At 57.5% G+C, this 21,094-nt stretch overlaps 2 protein-coding genes across 8 annotated transcripts; both read right to left on the bottom strand.

The window, feature by feature from the left end:
- Positions 1 to 21: 21 nt before the first annotated feature.
- On the bottom strand, positions 22 to 10,474 carry ARFGAP2 (ADP ribosylation factor GTPase activating protein 2). Of its 5 annotated transcripts, XR_002480039.2 has the most exons (18): positions 10,280 to 10,474; positions 9,990 to 10,108; positions 9,350 to 9,422; positions 8,700 to 8,831; positions 8,530 to 8,610; positions 7,600 to 7,681; positions 7,237 to 7,293; positions 6,455 to 6,496; positions 6,022 to 6,074; positions 5,424 to 5,560; positions 5,193 to 5,324; positions 3,340 to 3,468; positions 3,126 to 3,260; positions 2,014 to 2,140; positions 1,760 to 1,853; positions 1,522 to 1,640; positions 928 to 1,067; positions 22 to 362 (listed from the first exon to the last, which is right to left on the bottom strand). XR_002480039.2 is itself a non-coding variant. In XM_021684792.1 (17 exons), exons 1-17 carry the CDS (start codon positions 10,349 to 10,351, stop codon positions 1,047 to 1,049), a joined length of 1,605 nt encoding a protein of 534 aa, XP_021540467.1. In that variant the 5' UTR covers positions 10,352 to 10,474; the 3' UTR covers positions 657 to 1,046. The 5 variants fall into 5 exon arrangements, 4 of the variants coding, with proteins under 4 accessions (XP_021540467.1, XP_021540468.1, XP_021540469.1 ...); XM_021684792.1 differs by lacking the exon at positions 22 to 362 and having other exon boundaries at positions 657 to 1,067; XM_021684793.1 differs by lacking the exon at positions 22 to 362 and having other exon boundaries at positions 657 to 1,067; positions 6,455 to 6,472.
- A 601-nt stretch (positions 10,475 to 11,075) lies between these two features.
- Positions 11,076 to 18,764, bottom strand: PACSIN3 (protein kinase C and casein kinase substrate in neurons 3). Of its 3 annotated transcripts, none has more exons than XM_021684795.2 (11): positions 18,666 to 18,764; positions 15,718 to 15,790; positions 15,393 to 15,524; positions 15,075 to 15,231; positions 14,092 to 14,327; positions 13,833 to 13,988; positions 13,078 to 13,253; positions 12,810 to 12,930; positions 12,542 to 12,678; positions 12,005 to 12,126; positions 11,076 to 11,609 (listed from the first exon to the last, which is right to left on the bottom strand). In XM_021684795.2, the coding sequence occupies exons 3-11, from the start codon at positions 15,444 to 15,446 to the stop codon at positions 11,494 to 11,496; spliced, it is 1,275 nt and encodes a 424-aa protein (XP_021540470.1). In that variant the 5' UTR covers positions 15,447 to 15,524; positions 15,718 to 15,790; positions 18,666 to 18,764; the 3' UTR covers positions 11,076 to 11,493. The 3 variants fall into 3 exon arrangements, with proteins under 3 accessions (XP_021540470.1, XP_021540471.1, XP_021540472.1); XM_021684796.2 differs by having other exon boundaries at positions 15,393 to 15,482; XM_021684797.1 differs by lacking the exon at positions 18,666 to 18,764 and adding an exon at positions 17,701 to 17,781.
- Between the last annotated feature and the right edge of the window lie 2,330 nt (positions 18,765 to 21,094).

Below are 21,094 nucleotides of genomic sequence, written 5' to 3'. Positions count from 1 at the left end.
GGGGGGGGGGGGGGGGGGAGGCACGAGGACACAGCACAGGGCCCAGCGGCCAGGGGGCGAGGCCTGCAGCTCTGTCATGCCTCAAGCTCTCACTGAGGGGTGGGGGGGTGCTGTCTAGGCCCCCCCCAAGACCAGGATGATACAGAAGAAAAAAGTTGAGCCCCAAGAGCCTGTTTCTGTCCCCCATGTCCTCTGCTTCCTTGGACAGCATTATGCTCACAGCATCCAGAGCGGGGCATAGGGCAGATGAGACCCACCATGGCCACCAAGCAGGGGAAGAAGGGACAGAGGGTCCTGTGCTCCACAATGGATGGTATGGAAGGACTCCGAGACACTCAGGAGAAGTATCCCTCAAGTGATCACTGTAAAAAGGGGCAGTGAGACAGGAGAAGATCACTCGGGCCTCCAGTCTGATCCCAAATGAAACCTTTAGGTACCAGCGAAGGTCTCTAGCCCTCAGTAAGGCCCAGACGAAGGTCCTGCCCCACTGCCGTCCCCCGGCACACAGAAGAGGCCGCTGGAGCCATAACTGCAGCGAGTCTGGAGCCTCCCTCCCCCTGGGGGCTGGTCCACAGCAGAACTCTTTCTAGACGTGCCCACGGGTTCCAGAGGACGGGGGCCAAACCCCAGACAACCTGGAAGGATCCTAGAGCTAGCAAAAAAGCCGTATACGGCTCACTTTCCCTCCTTGGGGAAGGGCTGGACCCAGCAGAAGCCCGCCTGAGGGAACTCCTCCCCCTCTCCCCCTGCACCCAGTGTGGCCGGACAAGCGAGCTGCAGCGTGGGGGGCAGGATCGGAGGACAGCGTCTAGCACACGCGCCAGGGGTGTGAGGGAAGGAGAATAAAGGGCTCAGTCTACAGACAGAGGTCAAGGCTGGGACCGCCCATCCCCCTCACCCGAGATCCTCAAAGGCCACCCCACTCACACACAACACATAAAAAGTAACAATTCCTCCCCAGCTTCCACAAGGCAAGCGCCCCTGGCCTTGGAATCGTGGGGGTTTTGCTGCTGTTGCCACCATACGCTTGAGCCGTGGCGCCTGGATCAGTAGGAGCCATAGCGATCCTGGACATGGGGGAAGGAGAAACAAAGTCAAAGTCTCTCACCTGCAGCAGCATGCCCCACCACACCCCTGCAGGACTAGGGTACTCTGGGGACTCGGGCTCCAATCTCACTACGCCAGAGACAGTTTTCGATTTTATTGCGACTCAGGAAAGGGGCTGTGGCCAGATCCCAAGGGGGAAGCCCTGCCTGATCTTGAAGTTGGAGAGGAAGGAGAAAGAGAAGGAAGATGACAAGGCTGGAGAAATCAGTGCAGATAGGGCATCGTCTCAGGGAGCGGCCCTGCCCCGGTGCCCAGCTCAAAGGAGAGAAGCTGCCCCTCCAGAGAAAGAAAAAGCTCTCTTTCGGGCTCAGGAGCCAGCCAGCAGCAGTGTCTGGAAGTGGTGAAGGCCATCCTCCAAGGACTACTTTCTACTGCTTTACCCGCCTGCCCCAGGCCAAAGAGCCCCAGGCTCACCTGCAAAGAATTCATCACACCATTGGCCAGCACGGCCATCTTCCCGGCCACAGACTTGACACCCTGCTTAAACTGGGCAATGTCAGCTGTGGGGAGCACGTTGCCCAGCGATACGCTACCTGTAAAGGCAAGGGAAAGGCGGGCTCAGAGCCCTGCGGGCAGCCCTCCTCAGCCCACAGCGCCTTCCAGCCCTGCTCACAGGCCGGGCCCAGTGTGCACCTTACCCCTGTGGCCCTACCTGCTCCATGAGCTCCATCCACGTCCCCGAAGAGGTCCGAAGAGCTGATGGCGCTACTACCCGAGAGCTGCTGGAGTCGAGACCGGGCTTCATGCTGCAGTGAAGAAAGACGAAGGCCTGGGGATCTTTTTACCAAAGACTCAAAAACTCCTTACTTGCGGAGACACCCTGGTGCTAACGCCCAAAGCAGTGGCAAGGAGGAAACTCCCACTCCACCTGCGGCCTCCAGGCTCAGGATGGACAACTCTACTTACCTCAGCATCCACCTCCCGCCCAAAGAACATGTCCGATGAGATGGCTTTGGCTCCTGCAAATTTCTGGCGTGCTTCACTGGACTCGAGGCCTGAGCTCCGGCTTTCCACCTCTCTTCTGTTTGTGACCCTGAGTGGGTGGATGTGGATACCTCTGATCCTTCCCATTCCTATGAGAGCCTAGTAGTACTAGTCCCATTACTAACAGAGGCTGCAAACAGCGCCAGGGGCCTCCTGGGGCTGTGGCCCTGGCACCCATGGACCCTCTCCCCTGGACGAGGCCCCGCTCTTCTCCACACCGAAGCCCGGGCACGAGAGAGCTAACGGTGCCTCCGCCAGGCCGCGTGGACATACAGTTTAGAGGGGACTAGTCTTCCGCCCCAAACCTCCAGAGCTTCATCAAAGTCTAGGACGTCAGAACATCACTATCGCCAGTCTCCTCCAAGTGACAACCGGCCTAACACTAGGGTGACCATATGTCTCTGCCTGAGTTTATGCCAACTCTCCCGGCATTTCACCCTCAAAAGCATCCCAGTGTGGATGTAAAGGTGTCCGGTCACGCCTACCTCCCGCGGACATGTGTGAACCCTGGCCTAGGTGCTTTGTAAGGGTCGCTTACATTTAATCCTTCCAGAGACCCTGTGAAGTCAATACTTACGTCCCCATTTTACAAATGATGTGCAGATCATTTATCAGTTATATCTTGCCCAGATTAACATAAAATAAGCTTACAAAAAACAAAAAACAAATAACAAATAACGTGGTGACCAGAGACACATAATCCCCGGGTGGTCAGGACTGAAGCATAAAATCAGGCCCCTCCTGCCAGAGAAACAGACCCTGAACAAAAGAAGCTGCTAAGCCTTCTGTGATGATAAAGCACAGCTCAAACCGAAGTCTGATTCCCACACTACCTAATCTGATAGCCACGAACCACATGTGGCTAAACTTATTAAGATTAAATTAAAAACCCAGTTCCTCAGCTGCACCGGCCACATGTAAAGAGCTCAGGAGGCACAGACTTAGCGGCCACGACACCCCGGACAGAGCAGGTACACAGAACGTTCCCATCACAGGAAAATCCTGCTGGACTGCGCTGCCCTAGCCCACTCCACCTTTCTGAAATAGGCCGGATGCTTGAGATAGTCACTTCTGGCTCCTTCTCCTCCATCTGGTCCATACCCCAGGCGGCATCCGTATCCCAGCGGGAACTGAAACTTTCCCCCAAGGAGAAGGGGTTGTCCTTGTACCTGGTGAGACAGTAGAGTGACTTAGAAAAGCTTGATGAGGAACATGGTGGCCAAGTCTGCACCCCAACAACAGCCTTACTTTGGGGGTCCAGAGGCGAAAGTACCAACGTCATCAAACAAGTCGAGCTGCGAGCGGGAGGATTTTGCGCTCACGGGGGTTTCCTGCTCGATCACCTGCATCTCAGACAGCACCGAGTGAGAGACGGAGCTGTGGAGACAAGCAGAGCCACCCGAGAGCAGCGCTGAGCAGTGGTGTCGAGAGAAGACACCCCGCTGCCGGCAGGACCTTGGCTTCTCTCACTGGGACCACCCAGAGCCTTCTCCCCGGGCCTTCTCCCCGGGCTGGGCCAGACCCAGCAGGGAGTGCTCGGGGCCCCGCGGAGCTGGAGCACATCCTCAACTGTTCGCACATCAGCCCTGTCTTCTCAAAGCAGGGCTTCCCTGGCAAAGGACTGCTCGTTGGCCTCTTATTTTAATAATGCCGTGCACCAGACGGTAGTGCTCTCAGTCCTTAAAAACAACTCAACAGACCGGCTGCACCGTGAGGCACACCCTTTGCCAAGATGGACACGTTCACATGGAAAAGATGCAAAATGCCCCAGAACCGAGAAAAGGAGTCTAACGGTATCAAAGGAGGAATTCTAGACTTTTGATCTCTCCTAAAAACCGGAATACTGGTCGGCAATCCTGGCTACAGGGGACTCGTGAGCTCCGCAAGGGCCTGATTTACTAAGCACGGCAGTCCTGCGCAGGAGGTATTACCAGGTCTTTTTACCGGTGAAAAAAGGGACTTCAAGCAACTCAACTTGCCTAAAGTCCACAGGTCTCTTAATTGGCCCAACTAGATTTTGAACATAGAACTATTGATTCCAAATTCAGTATTTCTGGCCTGATATCTACTTCTCTGAAAGAAGGTAAGGCTGGCTATTTCTGCTTAATCTTTTCAAACCACGTGCCGGCTGGATTTAAGTAACTCCATTTCCATCTGTGTACTACTTGTGTAACCCACAGCTAATCAGGGAAACACCACATTTTAATCCCAGAAAGGACTTTAGGTCTTCTCCCTTTCCCTGTTTCAGTCACAGGAATTACTGGGTTAAAGGGTCTGAACAATTTTTTCAGCTGGTTTGTTCTTTTTTGCGGTGCAATAGAATCTTTAACTTAAACCCACCCTACCCCATTTAAAACCCTACTGTAAAATAGTCAGTCTTTAGGGTTCTGCCAGCTAAAAGCTGTAGGTATTTTGTAACGAGTTGAAGTGAAATTAATCCTTAAGATGCCTCCATGGAGCATGACGCAGGGAGAAAGCAAGTTCTCAGGAGTCAGTACCACCTGCCCAACTCTGCCTCTTCTCACTGGGAAACCAGACAGCAGCCCCGGGACCTGGTGCTGTCCAATATTCTGGTTTTTAAGAGAGATCAAAAGTCTAGTGTTACTGAAATCTCTAGATGCAAGCTCTTAGTGGAGAGCAAACAAAACGCATGTTTGCAGTCCTTGTTTTGTTTTTAAGAAAACGACAGCAACATAAGCCCAGTGGTCCAGAAACGGCAGGATACTGTCAATGCCAAAAGGCATCTGTCTAGGGGCATTTCTGGGTGTTCGCGCACCTGGCAGCAATGGCGTTTAGTGGACAAGGATTAGGGATGCTAAGAGCCTTGTCATTCTCAGGGAGGTCTTAAGCAACATCACCCTACCCTTTTAGGTATGTCGAAAAAGCACCCAGTCCTGTGTTTCTTTCATTTAACAAACAGCGAGCACAGACCTACTCTGTGACAAGCACTATACGAAGCACTTTAAGACAATTAGCAAAGTCATCTATCTTCAGCCTTGGGGGAAGACTGAGCCTGGAAACCCAAACTCCTGGGAAGAATTTGCAGTGGCTCCCAGGAGAACAATGGCAATTCCCCGCCACACCCCAGAGCTGAGCCTCACCTGCGGGACACCAAGCCCATGCCCAACCTCTCTGCCTGTTCTCGCTTCTTCCCTTCCAGATTCTGTAGCTTCTTTTCCTCCTTCTTACGGTCAATCTGGAGCTCCTGGTAGGCCAGGCGCATAGAGGCAACCCTTGAAGGAATAAACATGTCAAGAGTCCAGCTCCCATCCTACCCGTCCTACCTGCCCACCCAACCCCACATGACCGGGGCCCCTGGGGCAAACACTCACATGGACTCCTCGGCCTGCTTCTTGGCATCAGCCACCTGCTGCTCACGGAGCTTCTCTGCCACCTGGGCCTGCCGCTCCATTTCACTGAAGCTCTGGCTGCTCACCTTCTGGGCCCCCAGGCCTTTCTTGGCACCCAGCTGGGAGGAGAATGATGGGATGGGGGCCTTGCCAACAACCACAATGTCTTGTGCTCCCCCCCCAAGCATGGGTCCTCTAGCCACACCCGCAAAGGAAGCATTCCTTCTTAACTTTAGGGTAAAAACTAGGGAGCCAAGCAGCATGGGCAAGAGGGAGAAGAGTGGCTTTGCTGGAGCCGGCACGAGGTGGCCCATACCATGCCAGCAGAGGCCTCAGGGCCCGCAAACAGCAGGTACTGCTGACCAGGGCCGGTCTGTGCCAGGCCCTCGAGGCGCACATCGCACTCACTCTTCCCAGGAGCCCCTTAAAGACAGGCATCTTGACAGCCCTTTCACAGACAAGGTTCAGAAAAGTACTTCTGCCGAAGTCACACAGCCAGTAAGTGGCAGGGTCAAGGGGTGCATCCAGGCTGGGTCTGACACCAGCTCCTAACCACCACCACACTGCCTCTCTCGCCTACCCCTTTCTTAGCTGCTGCTGGCTTCTTCTTGCCAATGAGGGAGGTTCTCGGTTCTGTGTGAGAAAGAAGATGGGGCAGGAGTGAAGACAAAGGGAGGTCAGAGGCGGCGGCTCAGTCCGTCTCATGCAGCTTCTTGGCAAGAGCTTCCACAAAGAACAGCTTCAGGCAGAGGAAGGCAAGGCTGCCACCCACCAGTCCCAACAGATCGCATCGGCAGAGTCCAAGCCAAAGACAGACAGACAAGGTTACGTGAGGCTCCTGACTCCCAGCAGACTGAGACAAGAACCTAGACCCAAAGCACCAGAGACTGTCACAGTCCCTGAACCAACACGAAGACTACTAGGCAAGGGGCAGGTGTTAAATACCAGCCTCAGCTCCTACAGCAGGGAGCTGCCATGCAAGGGGCTGGGCTCCCTAAGCAGCTTCTGGTTACCTCTGGCAGGAAGGGCCCCTTTAGGTGACAGACGCATGGACTCTAAAGAGAAAGACATGGCTAACAAGGGGCCCACCCCAGAGCCTCCATATAACTCCCAAGCCCAGAGGCCAAAGTTATTCCCAGAGGCCTCTAGAGAGCCTCACTTTAGACCAAGCCATACCAGCCTTTGCATGGGCTCAGTTTTAGTCATTCTGCTAGCCTCCTGCCCCAGCCCCCAAGGGTCAACAGAACCACCGAGGTCAGCCAACAGACTGTTCTAATGCTGAACCAAGACTAAAGAACACTAAGGAAAATCAAAAAAAAAAAAAAAAAGAACTGAAAGGCCACAGGCTGAGAAAGGACAGTGTTGCCTCCAGCTGTGAGAGCTGCACCCCCATCCCATGAAATGGACCAGACAGGCCAATCTTGCCCCAGACAAGCCGGCGTTGGTGGTATAGTGGTGAGCATAGCTGCCTTCCAATCTTGCCCCAGACTCCAGGGTTAGGTGTCCAGTCTCAATACTGGCCTCCCCACACTTTGGCTAGACCCAGCTCCACATTCAGAGGCAGACCCCAGGCCTTGTCCACCAGCTACCAGGTTTATCAACTCAAAGGGCGTGGTTCTGAAGTCCTTGCAGCTCATGCTGCAGCCACAAACCCAATCCCAGTCCCCACTCCAGAGAGATCAGATGCTCAATCTCATGGCCTCAGTCCACATGACTAGGCAAGAGCAGACCTGAAAAGAACGCTGGAGGCGCACCCTCTCCCAGTCACCCTGTATCTGCCAGGTGGCATACTGACCCAGAGAGGCTTTGGGTGAGGTGCCAAGCAGGTCCATGTTGGGGCCGTGCTCCGGCTCTGTGGATGCAATGGTGGGAGTTAGGTATAAGGCACAGAGCTTGCAGTGACTTCCCCGTAAGGGAAGTGATAAGATAAGAATAGGGAGGACTGGCTTTCTTCAGCTTGCTGAGGGAACCGAAAGATAAAAGGAATGCCCACCACTTCCTCCAAGAGATTAAAATGAATCCTAGCCCACTGAAAAATATAGGAACCCCCCCCCCGACACACACACACACTCCAATCCCCTTGGCCAAGTGTCCCCTTCCTAGCCCCAAGTCCTCTGCCAATACCAGGACACCTGGTTGAAATCTGGACTGAACTCACGTGCCAGGCTACTGATCTCTGTAGAAGGGGCTAGCTGCTGGGTCTCTGCTGGGTTGGGGGCTGGTTCTTTCCAGGCAGGGGGCTGAAAAAGAAGCCAGATTACAGAAGCTTGGATGAGCCACTCCTCCTGGCAAGGAGTGCCAAGAAACTACAGGTACCTTGTAGGTATGAGGCCCTCCTCCAAGCCCAGGAGAAAAGAAGACCGGAGACTAGTGAGTAAAAGTATAGCTGCTACTGACGATGGAAGAACAAAACAGGAAATTTGCAGCCACCTCCACCCTCCGCTACTTACTTAAGAATCAGAGCTCATTCCCCTAATTTCACAACAACTAACAACTATTGGGCACTTACCACCTGCCAAGCACAAGTCTAAAGGCTTTTCACATATAAATACACTTAATGATCATGACAAACCCTATGAGGTAGATGTAGCTCTTTCAGAGACGCAGGTTTTAACAGGTTACATGACTTAGCCACCATCCTAGAAATGCTAAGGAGAGGAGCAGGAATTCAGACTAAGAGTCTGACTTCAGCACCCAGTGCCAGTAGACAGGAAACCTTCTGCCAGGGGTGGGTTGCTGGGGAGGAAATCCTTTCCTTGTCCCCAATCACAGTACCTTCCTTATGGGGAAAGAATCCAGGAAATGCTGTCTGGAGCTCCAAACACCTCTTGAGCTCTCAAGAAGTTTCTCCTCCTCCCTACTATCCCAGTTTATAGGGGTCCATTCCTAAGGAGGGCCACACTGCACACCTACTCATAAGAGGAAGAAACATCTGGGCCTACCCAGCAGTGAGCTGCAGACATTCTCTGGCTGAGGTCTCATCCCAAGGTGAATGGACTCCACGCCACATGATCACAGAAGGCCTTGGCCTGGTAAGTAAGCCACCTGCCAGCAACAATCATGTGAAACATTCCTTGTGGGTACTCACTTGAGTGTGTTCCGTGAAGAAATCAGAGTCCTTCTTCTCTGGGGAGTGACTGGAAGCACTACTCATATTGTCTATCCAAAGCTAGAAGGAAGAAGACACCCCTGAAACACAGGGCTCTGAATATTCCCCACTCACCCCACTCCCCTCGCCCCGGGGGAACAGGCGCTTACATCAGTGCCATGCCTAGCTAGGGCTGCACTCCCCAGCTGCCGGATCTTTTCCCGGTACATCTGGGCAGCTCGGCTATTGTATTTGGTGTTGGCATCACTGGCTGTACATCCATGTTGGCGGAAGAAAGCTGTCTGGAGAGCAAGGAAGAGAGGAGAGCATGCTACAGGTGATTCCCCAGAGCCAAAGAGGCACCCCCTTATAACAACCGGTTATTATTTATACATGATGAATACACCCTACTGACATCAGCAGTTTTTCACAGAGGTAAAGATCCCCAGAAACGCCTGCAAATAAAAGGCCTCCCATCCTCTGAGATGACCGACTGAACCTCAGCCCTCACTCAACCCTGCCTGAAGACAGCATGCCATCCCCACGGTGCCCATCCTTCATCCAGGCTCACAAGATCTGGATGACTGTGGAGGCCCCAACTCCTTTAGCCTTTCCCGAAGAACACCTGTCCAATTTAGTTTGAATCTGAAGTCCATTTGAGAAAAAACAATTTCCAAGTTTAGAGAATAGTGGACACTGTTACTATAGATCAGAAAATCCTCTGAAAAGAGATAATGACAGAGCCTCCTAGGAAGACATTGTAAAGTTAGTACCCAAGCAGAAGGATGAAGGTGGGGAGGATGGTAAGAAGGAGCTTTACCGCATTGGCATTTCCGCCGACCTGCATACACCTCAGCTGGAACCAGTTCCAATTGGAATCCAACTCTGTGGACCTGTGTGCAAGGGCTGCATGTCACCCACCAGCAGATACCAGAAGACGCTTCCCTGGCAGACCCATACCTGTCATTTGGCCTCAGGCTGCAGTAGGCGCCCAGGAAACATTAATCAGCCACCACCCTATTTCCTCCACTCTACCTCGTCCGTGAAAGGTTTGCTCTTCAATTATCTAGTCGAAAGAGCACTAATTATTGTCCAGATCCGAAAGGAGGTCTAATTCTCAAGCACTCAAACTTGGATTTGGCTTTCCCCTTAAGGACGGTCATAGTCTCACTCCAGACATACTCGACCAACAGATCAGCAACAAGGTCAATGCAGCTAACTTTTCCCCAAAACTAATACTCGGAGTGTCAAGTTTAACCAACAGGAAAGAAGGAAATTTTAACCTATACGCGGACACAAACCGCCTATTGGCAAGGGGCCCACACAGGCGGCTCCCTCCCGTGGGCGGCCACCGGACCCCTCCCCGGCCAAGCGGTCCAATCGAGGCAGCCCCTCTCCCTTGCTGAGCCCACAGCCCCGGCCGGCCGGGTAGAAGCACAGCAGCCGCAAGAAGACCCCACCTGATGAAGCTGAGATGGACGCCCAGGGAGCGGTGCACCCCAGAACAGTCAATGCACAAGAAAACACCATACGTGATGCTGGCCCAACTCGGATTCTTGGCGCCACAGTCGAAGCAGGCCTGGGTGGAGGAGGCGATGAGCCAATGGTCAGGGGCCCCCGAGTCGAGGCCGGGCGCAGACACGCCAGGGAAACAGCCCACGTCCGCCCCTCTCCCTCCCTCAGGCCCCAGGGGAGACGGGAGAATCCCTCTCCGCCAGCGCCGGACCCCGCGCGCCTCCCGCTCGCACACCTTGTTGGTCGGAATCCCGCGAAGCCGCTTGAAAAGAGTCTGGATTTCGGTCTTGCTTGGTTCCGCCGCCATTTTCTCTCCTTCCCAGACACCAGCGCGACCAACGGGTCCCGTCGCGGGCCAATCCGCGGCCGGGAAGGCGGGGCACCGGCGCGGCGCCAGCAGCGCCCTCGCCAGCCGGGGGTGGGGCGATTTGTCCGGATCTGGACCAATGAGCGGCCTGCGCAACCGGAGCGGAGACGGCGGCAGCCCCGGACTCCGCAACGGTCGCGGGACCCACGCCGCGCCACGCTGGGGCCAACCCGCAGCCAGGGCGGAGCAACGGCTCACCGGCGACCCAAACCTCGCGCGAGCGCCACCCGGACGCCCCGCCACCCCCGGCAGGTGGGGCGATCTCCCGGAACGTGAGGGCTGCGAGGCTGGGGGCCGGTGGCGGGGGGCCTCAGCTGGGGCCAGTTCCCGATGCATGAGTAATGATTAACAGTTCTACCAAGCACTCACGGTCCCACCGGCCTGAATGGGAAGACAAACTGGCTGGGCTCCCGTCCAGCCCAGAACTCAATACCCAGCCTCCAACTTGGCGGGCTCACACCAAGCCCAATCTTGAGTACCTCCCACCCCAGATTAAGGTCCTCAAAGGAGATACTAGCCAGAGCAGATACCAAGCTGCCAAACCTTTGCCCATAACAAACTCTAGGCCCACAGACCTCCCACTCAGCGCCTCTCCCCAGATGCTCTCTGCAGCCTGGCAAGGGTGGAGTATCAGAAAAGATGCACACACGTCTGACAGTGCCTTTTTTTTTTTCCCAAGTTTAATACACACTAGAACAAACCACAAGAGAGTGCTGCTAGCCCAGAACTACACTCACCCCAAGACCACCCCAGGAACCCCAAAACACTAAGACCAGGAACTGGGTCCACAGCTCCCGGGGAGACCCACCCATTCCTGGAGAGGCCCAGGCACCCCTGAGCCCTTCTGTCGTCACCTGACCTCCCCATCTACCCCCTCAGCCTAGACTCAGTTGGCCCTTCCCTACCAGTCCCTTCCTAGATGCAGGCCGATCCCCTCCCCGGGTCCCAGGACCTCCTTCCTCCTCAATGGACAGAAGGGCAGCAGGGGCACCATGGTCCAGGGCCCTCAGGTCCGGCGGTCCAAGAGAAGCTGGGCTCTGATGCAAGGTGGAGAAACGCTGCAGAAGGGCTGTCACAGGAGGTCAGGCCCCCACACATTCCACGTAATTGGCAGGGTACAGACCAATGCGGCCACTCTGCAGCTGGCCCTGGCACCAGCCCTGCTCATCCTCCTCGCTCATCTTCAGCAGCTCCTCCCCTGGGGGAAAGGGGATTCGTCACTACCCATTGCCCTGGCCCAGCCCCAATCCTGCAACTGGGTCAAGGACTGAGGGGGAGGAGGTAGTAGGAGAACCCAGCCCCAAGAAGAGACATGCCTCAGGCAAAGAGAGGTCAAAGTCCGCAAGCCACCCCACCCCAGACCCTGAAGGCATCAAGCAGGCCCCAGCTGGTGACTTTGAGAGGGAGGTGAGGGCTCAGAGCAGGCACTCTTGACTCCTGGGGGCTGGACCCAGAGCAGCCTTTCAGAATCAGACAACTGGCCCTTGGGAAATAGGCATCAGGCTTCCCTTTTCCACACCCCTGCTCAGGTTGTAAAGGAGGGGAGGGGGTAGCGGAAAGCTGGGAAGGAACAGAAAAGGGGTCCCTGGGTACCTGCTCGGAAGCTCAGCTCATCAGCTTCCTGGCCGGCGTAGTCATAGAGCGCCCGCACCCGCACCCCAGTGGCAGCCTTCCGGGGATTCTCCTCATCTGACCACTCCTCATCTTGCCCACCGCTAGAGAGGGGAGACAGAAGGCGGCAGGCTCAGGGCACAAGGACCGCCTTGAGCAAGAGAGCCTAGGACCCAGGGCCAAGGGCTCGCCCTCCAGAAGAACCCTGGGAGAGGCAGGTGGGAAAGAACTGAAAGATCCTAGTCTGACCTCTGCCACACATGCTTGTGAGCTTGGCGCGCTTCCTGCCACCCAGGGCCGACGTGAGCAGTAGATGAGCGCGAACGTGGGAACCGCCTGGCAAAGCTAAACCACCGTGAACACTGGCATCATGACAACTACTAAGTAAGTCCTAAGGTTCCTGGCACCAACTGTCAACCACTTCAGGTGTGAGGGAATGAAGAGAACGAGACAGAGGGAAAGAGGGCAGGGCAGGGGGCAGAGCTATTTCCTTCCCACAGCCAGGTTTCTGGCTCTCACCCTGGGGACCCCGGGGACTGGGGTGGGGGTGCAGCGCCATCTCTTGTGGGCACGATGCTGGTCAGAGTAACCTCATCAGGGCTCCGGCCACCCTTCTCCTTCCTGCTAATTGTCCTCTGCGTATCCAAGGACCACTCCTGTGGGGACAGTGCTTAGGGTCAGGCTGGGCTGCTGTGGTGGCAGCCCTCATCCCAAGCCCTAGCCTCCCTCCTGCGGTCCAGGCTGAGCCCACCGCCCCTCCCAGCCCCAGCCAGCCCGGAACGCGGACCTCAAACTGCGGCCAGTTCATGGCCATGCCTGGCCCGTGGATGCTTCGCCACCAGTGCAGATCCTCTTCGTCACTGGCTGCCTCGATGCCCTGATGCAGGTCTCGGTGGAGTTCGTGGAACCTGTGGCCCAAGGCACAACCTCAACCTGGGGAGCCCTGGGCCCCAGTACCGGCCCCCCCAAACTCATTCCGCCTGGCCAGAGCCCGGGGGAGATGGAGCAGACCCAGCATTACCCCTAGGCCTCCATGCCCAGCTCGCAGGCCATACCTCTCGCTGCTGGAGAGGTCGAGGTGCTGGTGTAGGGTAAGCAGCATATCCTTGAAGAAGAGGAGCCGCTGGCGCTCGGCCGCCTGGCAGCTCTCGAAGGCCTGCTCCATGTCTTCCATGTAGCGCGGGGTGTAGCGATGCAGTTCCGCCAACGTCTGCTCGTAGTGGGTTTTCATCTGGGTGGGAGAGGAGGGGCCTGGTGAGGACCAGACCTTCTTCCACTCAGGACTCCACTAGTATTTACAGAGTGCCAGCGGGGGGGGGGGGGCCGCGGGGAGACCCCGGGCCAGGCACCTGCGGCAATCAGGCTGCAGCCCCAGCCCTCCAAGACCCCAGCAGCCGAACAGGGGAGGGGACATTGGGCACAGCCACTTCCAGAGTCTGGTGAGCGAAGATGGGGGGGGGTGAGATGAGGTCAACCTCCAGGAACGGGGAGGGAGAAATCAGGACAGGCTTCCTGGAGGAGGTAGAAACTGAGCAGCAGATAGAGCTGGAGGACAGGGCGCTCTGGTAGAGCAGGCAACGTGAGAGCTTGTGGGGGGGGAGGGGAGGAGACACAGCGGAAGGAAAGGAGCTGGACGGTCCCCTCAACTGCTAAGATGCTCCCAACGCCTGAAACTGAACCGTTTCTTGCCCTGGGTAAAGCATCAGCTTTTCTCTGGCTCCTCTTTTAAGTGATGATCTGGACGGCGGGTGGCCCACGCGCACCAGAGCGTTGAGTTCGGGGCCTGGGAGAGGCGCGCCCGCGCGCGTACCTTCTCGGCCTCCTTGGTGCAGCGGTCCACCCGCTCCTGCAGCTTGCGCCGCTGCTCTTGGGAGACGGCGCTGTCCGCCTTTGCGTGGCTCTCCCGAGTCTGGGCTGTCTTCTCCTCCTTCCGTGCTGCATGGTAGCTCTTCTTGGAAGCCTCAACCTGGCACGCACGGGGACAAATCCGGAGACCCTGCAATGCCAAGCCCCGGCCCCCTCCAGCCCCGGGGCGGATTCGGGAAGGGACCCATCCCTCCCAGGCTCACCTCCTTCAGCCTCTTGAGCCAGGGCTTCTGGGCCTTGCGGAAGCCATCCTCCGCAGCCCGGCTCTCGCGGAAGCCACCCAGCACAGGCCGGTGGAAGGCCCCCCGCTGCCAGGCGCGCACCCGCTCGCTGTCCTGCCCCTGCAGCTTCTCCCGCACCTCCAGGTGCAGCGCGCTCAGCCTCTCGGCTGCCGTGAAGAAGGCGTGCCAGGCCTTCTCCAGCGTGCCGTACTGGGGGCCTGCAGGGAAGGGCTGGGCTGGGACCCGGCCAGGGACGCCGCCAGAAACGAGCCCACCCCCCTCACCCCAGGGGCCTGCCCTGGGTGCCAGGCCCGCAGCGGGGGATGCAAAGGTGAACAACAAAGAGGTCAGCGGCTACTTAGGGATATACGCGATCTCACCGAATCCTTATCCACCACCATGAAAACAGAGTCACGATCAACATTTAACAGGTGAAAAACAGTAGCCCAGGAAAGTGAACTAATCACCCAAAGCATTACAGCCACAAGTTAACTGCCCAAAACATTGCAGCTGAGGTTCAAACCCAACTCTGCGGCATCAACCACTACACTCTATTGCCTCAGAGGGAAGAACAAGCTTGTTAGGATGGAAAGATCCCCAGCTCCCGAGTCAGAAGGCCTAGATTCGAGGTTCAGATCTTCCTAGCTGTATGACTTCAGGCAAGCTGCCTAGCCTCTCTGAATTTCTGGATTCTCCTCTAGAAAATGGGTAGAACAGGACCATCTCCACCACAGGGCTGTTAGAAACATCAAAGTAACTCACGACCATACTTTGCAAACTCTTAACAGCTAGATTATTCTTAACAACTGTTAAGAATAATAACCAGGAAGCTCTTCCCTCTTCAAAGGGAAGGCATACGCCGAATCCTCAAACTTCTCGTAAGAGGTACAAAGAAGAAGCTGCCTCGCCTGATCTCCCCACCCTCAGCGGCCTCTGCTCCCAGCAAGGCCCGAGCGCTGGCTCACCCTTTTCCACGGTGCCCCTCCACTTGCGGGCCCAATCAGCCAGCTGCTGGGCGTAGGCCTTCTCAATGCGGGCTCGTTCCTGGAAGCAGCTGACCAGGTCCCCGCAGAGTCGATGCCCGTCCTCCACCCGCTGCACGGTCCGCCTATAGTTGCCAGCCTGGGGCAGACAGGAGAAAGGCGGTGTCACCAGGGAGAAGCCCCCTCCGGGGCTGGGGCTGACAGCTCAGCTCCTCCGGTGGACATGTGGCTGGGCCCGCGGGGGGGGGTGGGGAGAGTGCATTTCAGTGCCACCATCAAAGGTAGGACCCAGCTGCTCACCTCCCAGAAACTGCCCTCCAGGGCCTCCCCTCCAGCGTCTTCCTCTGGAGCCATGGTGTCCCCGCAGCACGGAATGGTGGCGGATGGGGGCTGTGGAGGGCAGAGGGGCAAGCAGGGAAGCCAGATAATACACTGTTGGGGAGAGAAAAAGATCCTCTCCTATCCCTGGACTTTGTCCCCATGGCTATCCCTACCATCCAAGGAACTGTCAGAGCTAGGAGGTGGGGGTCTGGAAGGTCCCAGGAGGGGCTGGGATAGGAGAAAGGATGGCCATTGGGCCCTGAGTCTGCCCACCCCCTCCCCCACCCAGCCTCATTCCACCTACCTGGGGCCTAGAGATCACTTCAGGGACCTGGATGTCCAACTCTCAAAGCTGCCACTGTGATTCTGCCTTGAAGCTAACAAAAGCAAGGCAGGGGGTGAGGGCAGGGACCTAGAGCGTCCAGGGCGGTGCCCGGCTCCCCCGATATAGCAACTGCTGTCAGAAGCGCCAGATTCCAGCCAGGAGAATGCCAGGCAGGTCACACGATCCAACTGGGGATTAGGTGGCAGGCGGGGGTGGGTGGTGGGCATAGGGCCCCGCTGCCCCCCTTCCCCACTACAGATGAGAGCGGAGGATACCTGCCCACGCCAGGCCCTGTTACCTTCCCCTGAACAACAAGACGACCCTTTACCAGACCAGGCCAAGTCGGAGGGTGCCCGACCACACTCCAGTGACTCCCTTTGCCTGCAAGAGCAGACTGGGAGCCAGGAAGCCTGAGTCTGATCTTGGCCAAGAAGCTGAACAAGTGCATTTTACTGCCCTGGTGAGGTAGAAATTCTGCCTCCTGGTCTTCCGTGCCAGGGCTGGTCTCAGACTCACAGGCAATGAGCAAGAAATGTGAGGGGCCTGACAGTCACAAGGGACATTCATCCTCTTCCACAGCATCCACTGAGGTCCCACAAGCCTCCCTGGGTAATGAACAACTCAGCCCCGCCCTCAAAAAGCCCAGAGTCTGGGGCAGCATGGGGATGCCGACAGGCCATCAGCCATTCTAAGAGTGTGCACCAGAACCGTAGAGGAGGGCAAGGTGGATTCCAACCCCAGAGCCACCACCCCAGAGGCTAGAGGACACAGTGGCACCCGGCCACTCCCCTCCTGCCTCTTGGCAGCGGCTCAGCTGTCCCCAGCACTGACTTAAGCCCCTAGAAGGAAACCGCTTCCTCCTCTGAGCAAGCCCAAGGGACACCGCCAGGCCCAGGGGGACAGAGTAGGTGCCCACTGCCCCCAAAGCAGGGCTCTATCACACTGCTCCCCTCCAAACTGACAAGCCACCATCCATCCTTCAAAACTCCAGTCTCCCGGACCCCATTGCTCTACCCCCATTCACGCAGCCCCTTGTGAGCCCTCCGTCAGGCTATATGTTATATATTCCATCGGATCGTCACTGACAGGAGAGGATCTGTCCCCAGTCATTGACAGAGGGGGTCCAATTTGCGGATTTCTTTGGGCACTGGAGCTGGTAGCTGAATGAAGAAACGGGAAAAGGACCAGGAAACCTGCTGGCTACAGCAGCTGTGAGAAAGCTTGGCCTAGGTGGGATCCAGCCCTAAGCTAACAGGAGAGAGAGCTGAGGCGTGCAGCCGTGCGGCCTGGGTACAGAGCAGGAGAGGGACAGAGTGGCTGGCCCACCGGGGTCCTCAGGACTTCCCCTTGCTTCTTCTTGAGCCTGCCCCATTTACCCAGAAAGGACTTGCCAACCAGATGGAGAGAAACAGATCCGCAGCTGTAAATCACAGGGCCTTCGGAGCAGTCCCAGTCAGGCATCCAGGGGCCTGGGCCCCCTGCCTGCTCCAGCCTCCAGGCTCCCGGGAGACCTGCCCCCCACCCGTTCCCTCTCTCTGGCCCCAGAACAGAGCAAGCTGTGTGTGCAGGGCTGGCACTGCTCCCTCCCGCCTCCCAGAGCAAACACAAGCCCGAGTCCCAGGCACAGCCAGGCCCCACAGCCCTGGCTGCATCTAGCTATGGGGGTGGGCCCTGCGTGCCATGAGGGGCACCCCGAGCCTCCTGACTTCAGCGGAGACCCAGACTGGTCCCCAGAACACACTCGGCCACAGGCAAGAGCTCTGAAGGCAGATAATGAATGCTTCCCAGCCCAGGTAGCCACGACCTACTGGGCCGGCAGAAGTCTGCGAGGGTGCTTGGCACGGTCTCCTCAGAGCCGCCGGGGCCAAGGTAGGAAGTGCTGAGACTCGGGGAAGAACCCACTCTCCCTACCTAAGGCAGGTAGGTCCCCCCACCCCCACCCCCGCGCAGACCAGCCCCCACCTTCCCAGAAGCTGGGGGCAGGCCCCTGGGAGGGAGCACGGCCGTCCTGCCCCGCCCGTCCTCCTGAGTCACAGGCTGCGCCCAAGGCCTCCTGCAGCAGCGCCTCCCGGGCGGCCGCAGCCCTAGGATGTGGAGGCACAGTGGTGGGCGGCCCACTCGTCCAGAGAGGGGTGCCTAGGCTAGAGTGGCTGGAACCAGCAGCTAGAGCCGCCCCGGAGGGTGGGGGAAGGGGTGGCGCAGGGAAAGGGGAGGAGGCAGGCCCAGGGAGGGGCATAACAAAGGGGCACTTTTGGAAACCCGACCTGCCGCCCGAGGTGCCTGCTCCCTGATGACGCACTCCAAACCCGGAGCCTCTACACCAACCCTCGGAGCCCAGTGGCTGCCCGTGTATATGGCCTCAGCCCTTATGGACGGCGCCCTTCGACCGGCCCGCCTGCCGGCCCGGAGCTGCACCACTCGGAGCCGGTGGAGCCCACGCGGAGCGGCCGGGCCGGGCCCAGCCATGGAGGCTCTAGGACTTCTTTGCCAAACTTGTTGAACTTGGTCTCGGCGGGGGTGGGGCCAGCAGATCACCGCCGAGGGGAGGGGGCGCACCCTGCCTGGGCCAGCCCGGCCGTGGACTCCAGAAGGTGACCCGGGGCAGCGGCCCAGGAATTAGGGCTCTTTGCAAAGAGCGAGGGGTCCCCGGGGCGTTTGGGGGCCTTTGAGGAGCCCTAGGACATGGTGTGGCCCTCCAGCCGCGATGCCCCCCTCTCCTCCGCGGGCCTGGGAAATCGCGGGGTGCGCCGCGCCGCAGATGAGACACCCCCTCGGCTCGGCGGCGCTCTTCCCGTCCTCGCGCAGAGTGGGGGCTCCCAGGGCGGGAGTCGGTCCCATTGCAAACTTCAGGAGCCGGAGGAGAGTGCGGGATCGATTTGCCGCTCCCGCCGCCGCCTCCCCGCGGTTCCCGCCGGGGCAGCACTCACCGCGTCCTTCCTGGGCGTCTGGGCGGGTGGGGGTCCGGCCACGCTCCGGCCGGAGTCCTGCCGCTCCCGGGCCGGGGCCACCGCCTCCCGGAGCGCGCCGGGCCCTCCCCCGGGAAGCCCGGCCCCCGGCCCCGCCCTCTCCTCGAGGCCGCGGCCCCAACCCCACCGGCCAGAGGCCGGGGCGCAGGGGCTGCAGGCATCGCGGCGACCCGCGGCTCCCGGAGCGCGGGCCGTGGGGCATCGGCTCCAACGGGAGAAGCGCCGGCGCCCGCTCCGCAGGGTGGCACCGCGCGGCTCAAGGGAGTCGGATTTCGGCTTTGCCCCTCCCGGCCTTTGCAGAGCCTGGGAGACCCGTGGAAGCGGGAAGGGGTTGGGCCTGCCCGGGTACCCCTTGGAGGGAGGGCTGGGGGCTACACTGCCTTAACATTTCTTTGCTGAGCACGCCTTTCTTATAAGTTAGTTCCGGCGAGGCTCACAACCACCCCCTTTGAAGCATTAGGATTCCCATTGTACAGATGCGGAAACTGAGGCCGGGAGACCTTCAGCAGCTTGCAAAAGATCCGTAGTCGGGCAAGACCCGGATTCCAAAGCCGTGCCCTTTCCATGCACAGCCCTGCCTGCCAATCTGAGGACTGCGTTGTACACGCGGTGGGGGTGGGGCAAAAAGGCATGAGCTCCTCCCCCTCCGTGTTCTTAGTCCCAGATTCTGTACCACGATTCATTCTTAAATCCCTTTGCCCCTTCACCCCCACCCCTTGTCAGTCACCAGCTTTGGTAGATTTTTTCCAGATCGCCACGCTGCCACCCCACCCTTAATAAGTCCCTTCTCTCTCACCCTCTTTGCCCCCACCCTGGGATTTTTCGCAGCCTGCCTGTCTGTTATTTATATCCACTGGAGCGGTCCAAGAATGTTCCGAGGCTGACCTAATCGCCACCTGCTTGGCCTCTCCGTCCCTCCCGATCCCTCCTGGGCCGGGGGACCCGACGACCAAGCCCTCCGCCTGGCAGGAGAGAGGGGGGGCGGGTTAGCAGGGTCCAACGCCCCGGGCGCTCAGAGGGTCCTGATGGCGCAAATTCGCTGGGGATTGCAGAGCCCCAGCGGGCTCAGAGGAGTGCGCCCCCAGGGGGACGGCGTTGCGCTTTGGGAAGCCAAAGGCCAAGCCGTTCTCTCTCCAGCACGTACTCTTCTGCCCCACTCCCCGCCCCACCACCACTCCCTGAGGAGTGTGAGTGCGTGTGCGCGGATTTTTAAATTGCAGCTTTAAAAATAGCAAAAGTATTTTTCTGAATCCGAGAGGAACCGCTGATGGGTTCTTTATGCAGATAAATTCGCTCATAAAATGGAAAAGGGCCCTGAAGAGAATGAATGAGGGTAATTTCAGGTGGTAGTATTAGCTGCTGAGGACTGAGCTGCTCCACAGTCCTAGTGGGAGGGTGAAACTGTGGGCATCCGGGACGCAGCGCGTTTGGCAAATCCAACCTGAGCAGTGGATCCTGGCCTTGGCGCTCACTGGGTGTGTACCCAGCAGGATGTGGCTTCTGAAACCAGTTTCAACACCCAGTCTCTGTTGGGGCATGAAAAAGTCACTTTTGTTTTTCCATATTTCTGTTTCTACCTCTATGAAACATGACAGGTGACCCGGCTGACCTCCCAAATGGACCGTGTGCCCCAGCTAATTACTGATTGTGAAAGCTGTAAATGAGAGGAGCTGGGCTAATCTATAATGACAGCTATACTGTCCTGTATTATTTTAAGTCAGTTAACATCCCACCTAGTGCCTGGGGGCCATTAGGCACCTAGACAGAAAGTGTGAAAACACAAGAATGAAATTAATTGCAGGAACCACCTATTAAAACCCCATTAAAAATAAAGGCTGCAAGCCAGACTGGCATCTGGGAAAGCCAGGCAGAGAGAGATTCAGAAAAGAGGGCTGTTCCTCAAATCACAAGGAGAAGGGGATATGGACTGGAAAGCATCTGGCTTCTCTTAGATTCCAATCAGGAGGCAGAAAGCAAAAATATTGCAGCTGATTTTAATTGCCCCTAAGTTACTGTAGGGAGAAAAAATAAACTAAAACCCAGAGCATACGGAGAGGCTTCAAAGGTGAAAGGAGACAGAGCTGCCTTTGGAACACCAACCCCCTGCTGTCCCTAGGGGCTCAGATTTCTATGCGGCCAGAGAGCCCCTGAATACTCATGCAGCTCTATCCTCCAAATACTGAACTTAAACGGAGTTCAAAATGAGATGCCTGGGGTCAGAGGCTGGATAGACAGAAACCAAGAGAGGCAGCCTGGCTCAGGGCACCAGTGGCAGATTGGTCCAACGCCTAAGTTCACAACACTCACAGACTCTCTCACCTTGAGTTTCTGGAATGTCCTAACCACTGTACCTTTATTTGTTTATTTATTCATTCAGCCATCCAGTGGAG

The sequence above is a fragment of the Neomonachus schauinslandi genome, chromosome 11 (assembly GCF_002201575.2).
Source record: "Neomonachus schauinslandi chromosome 11, ASM220157v2, whole genome shotgun sequence".
Taxonomy (NCBI): domain Eukaryota; kingdom Metazoa; phylum Chordata; class Mammalia; order Carnivora; family Phocidae; genus Neomonachus; species Neomonachus schauinslandi.
This window is presented reverse-complemented; position numbering and strand designations above follow the sequence as displayed.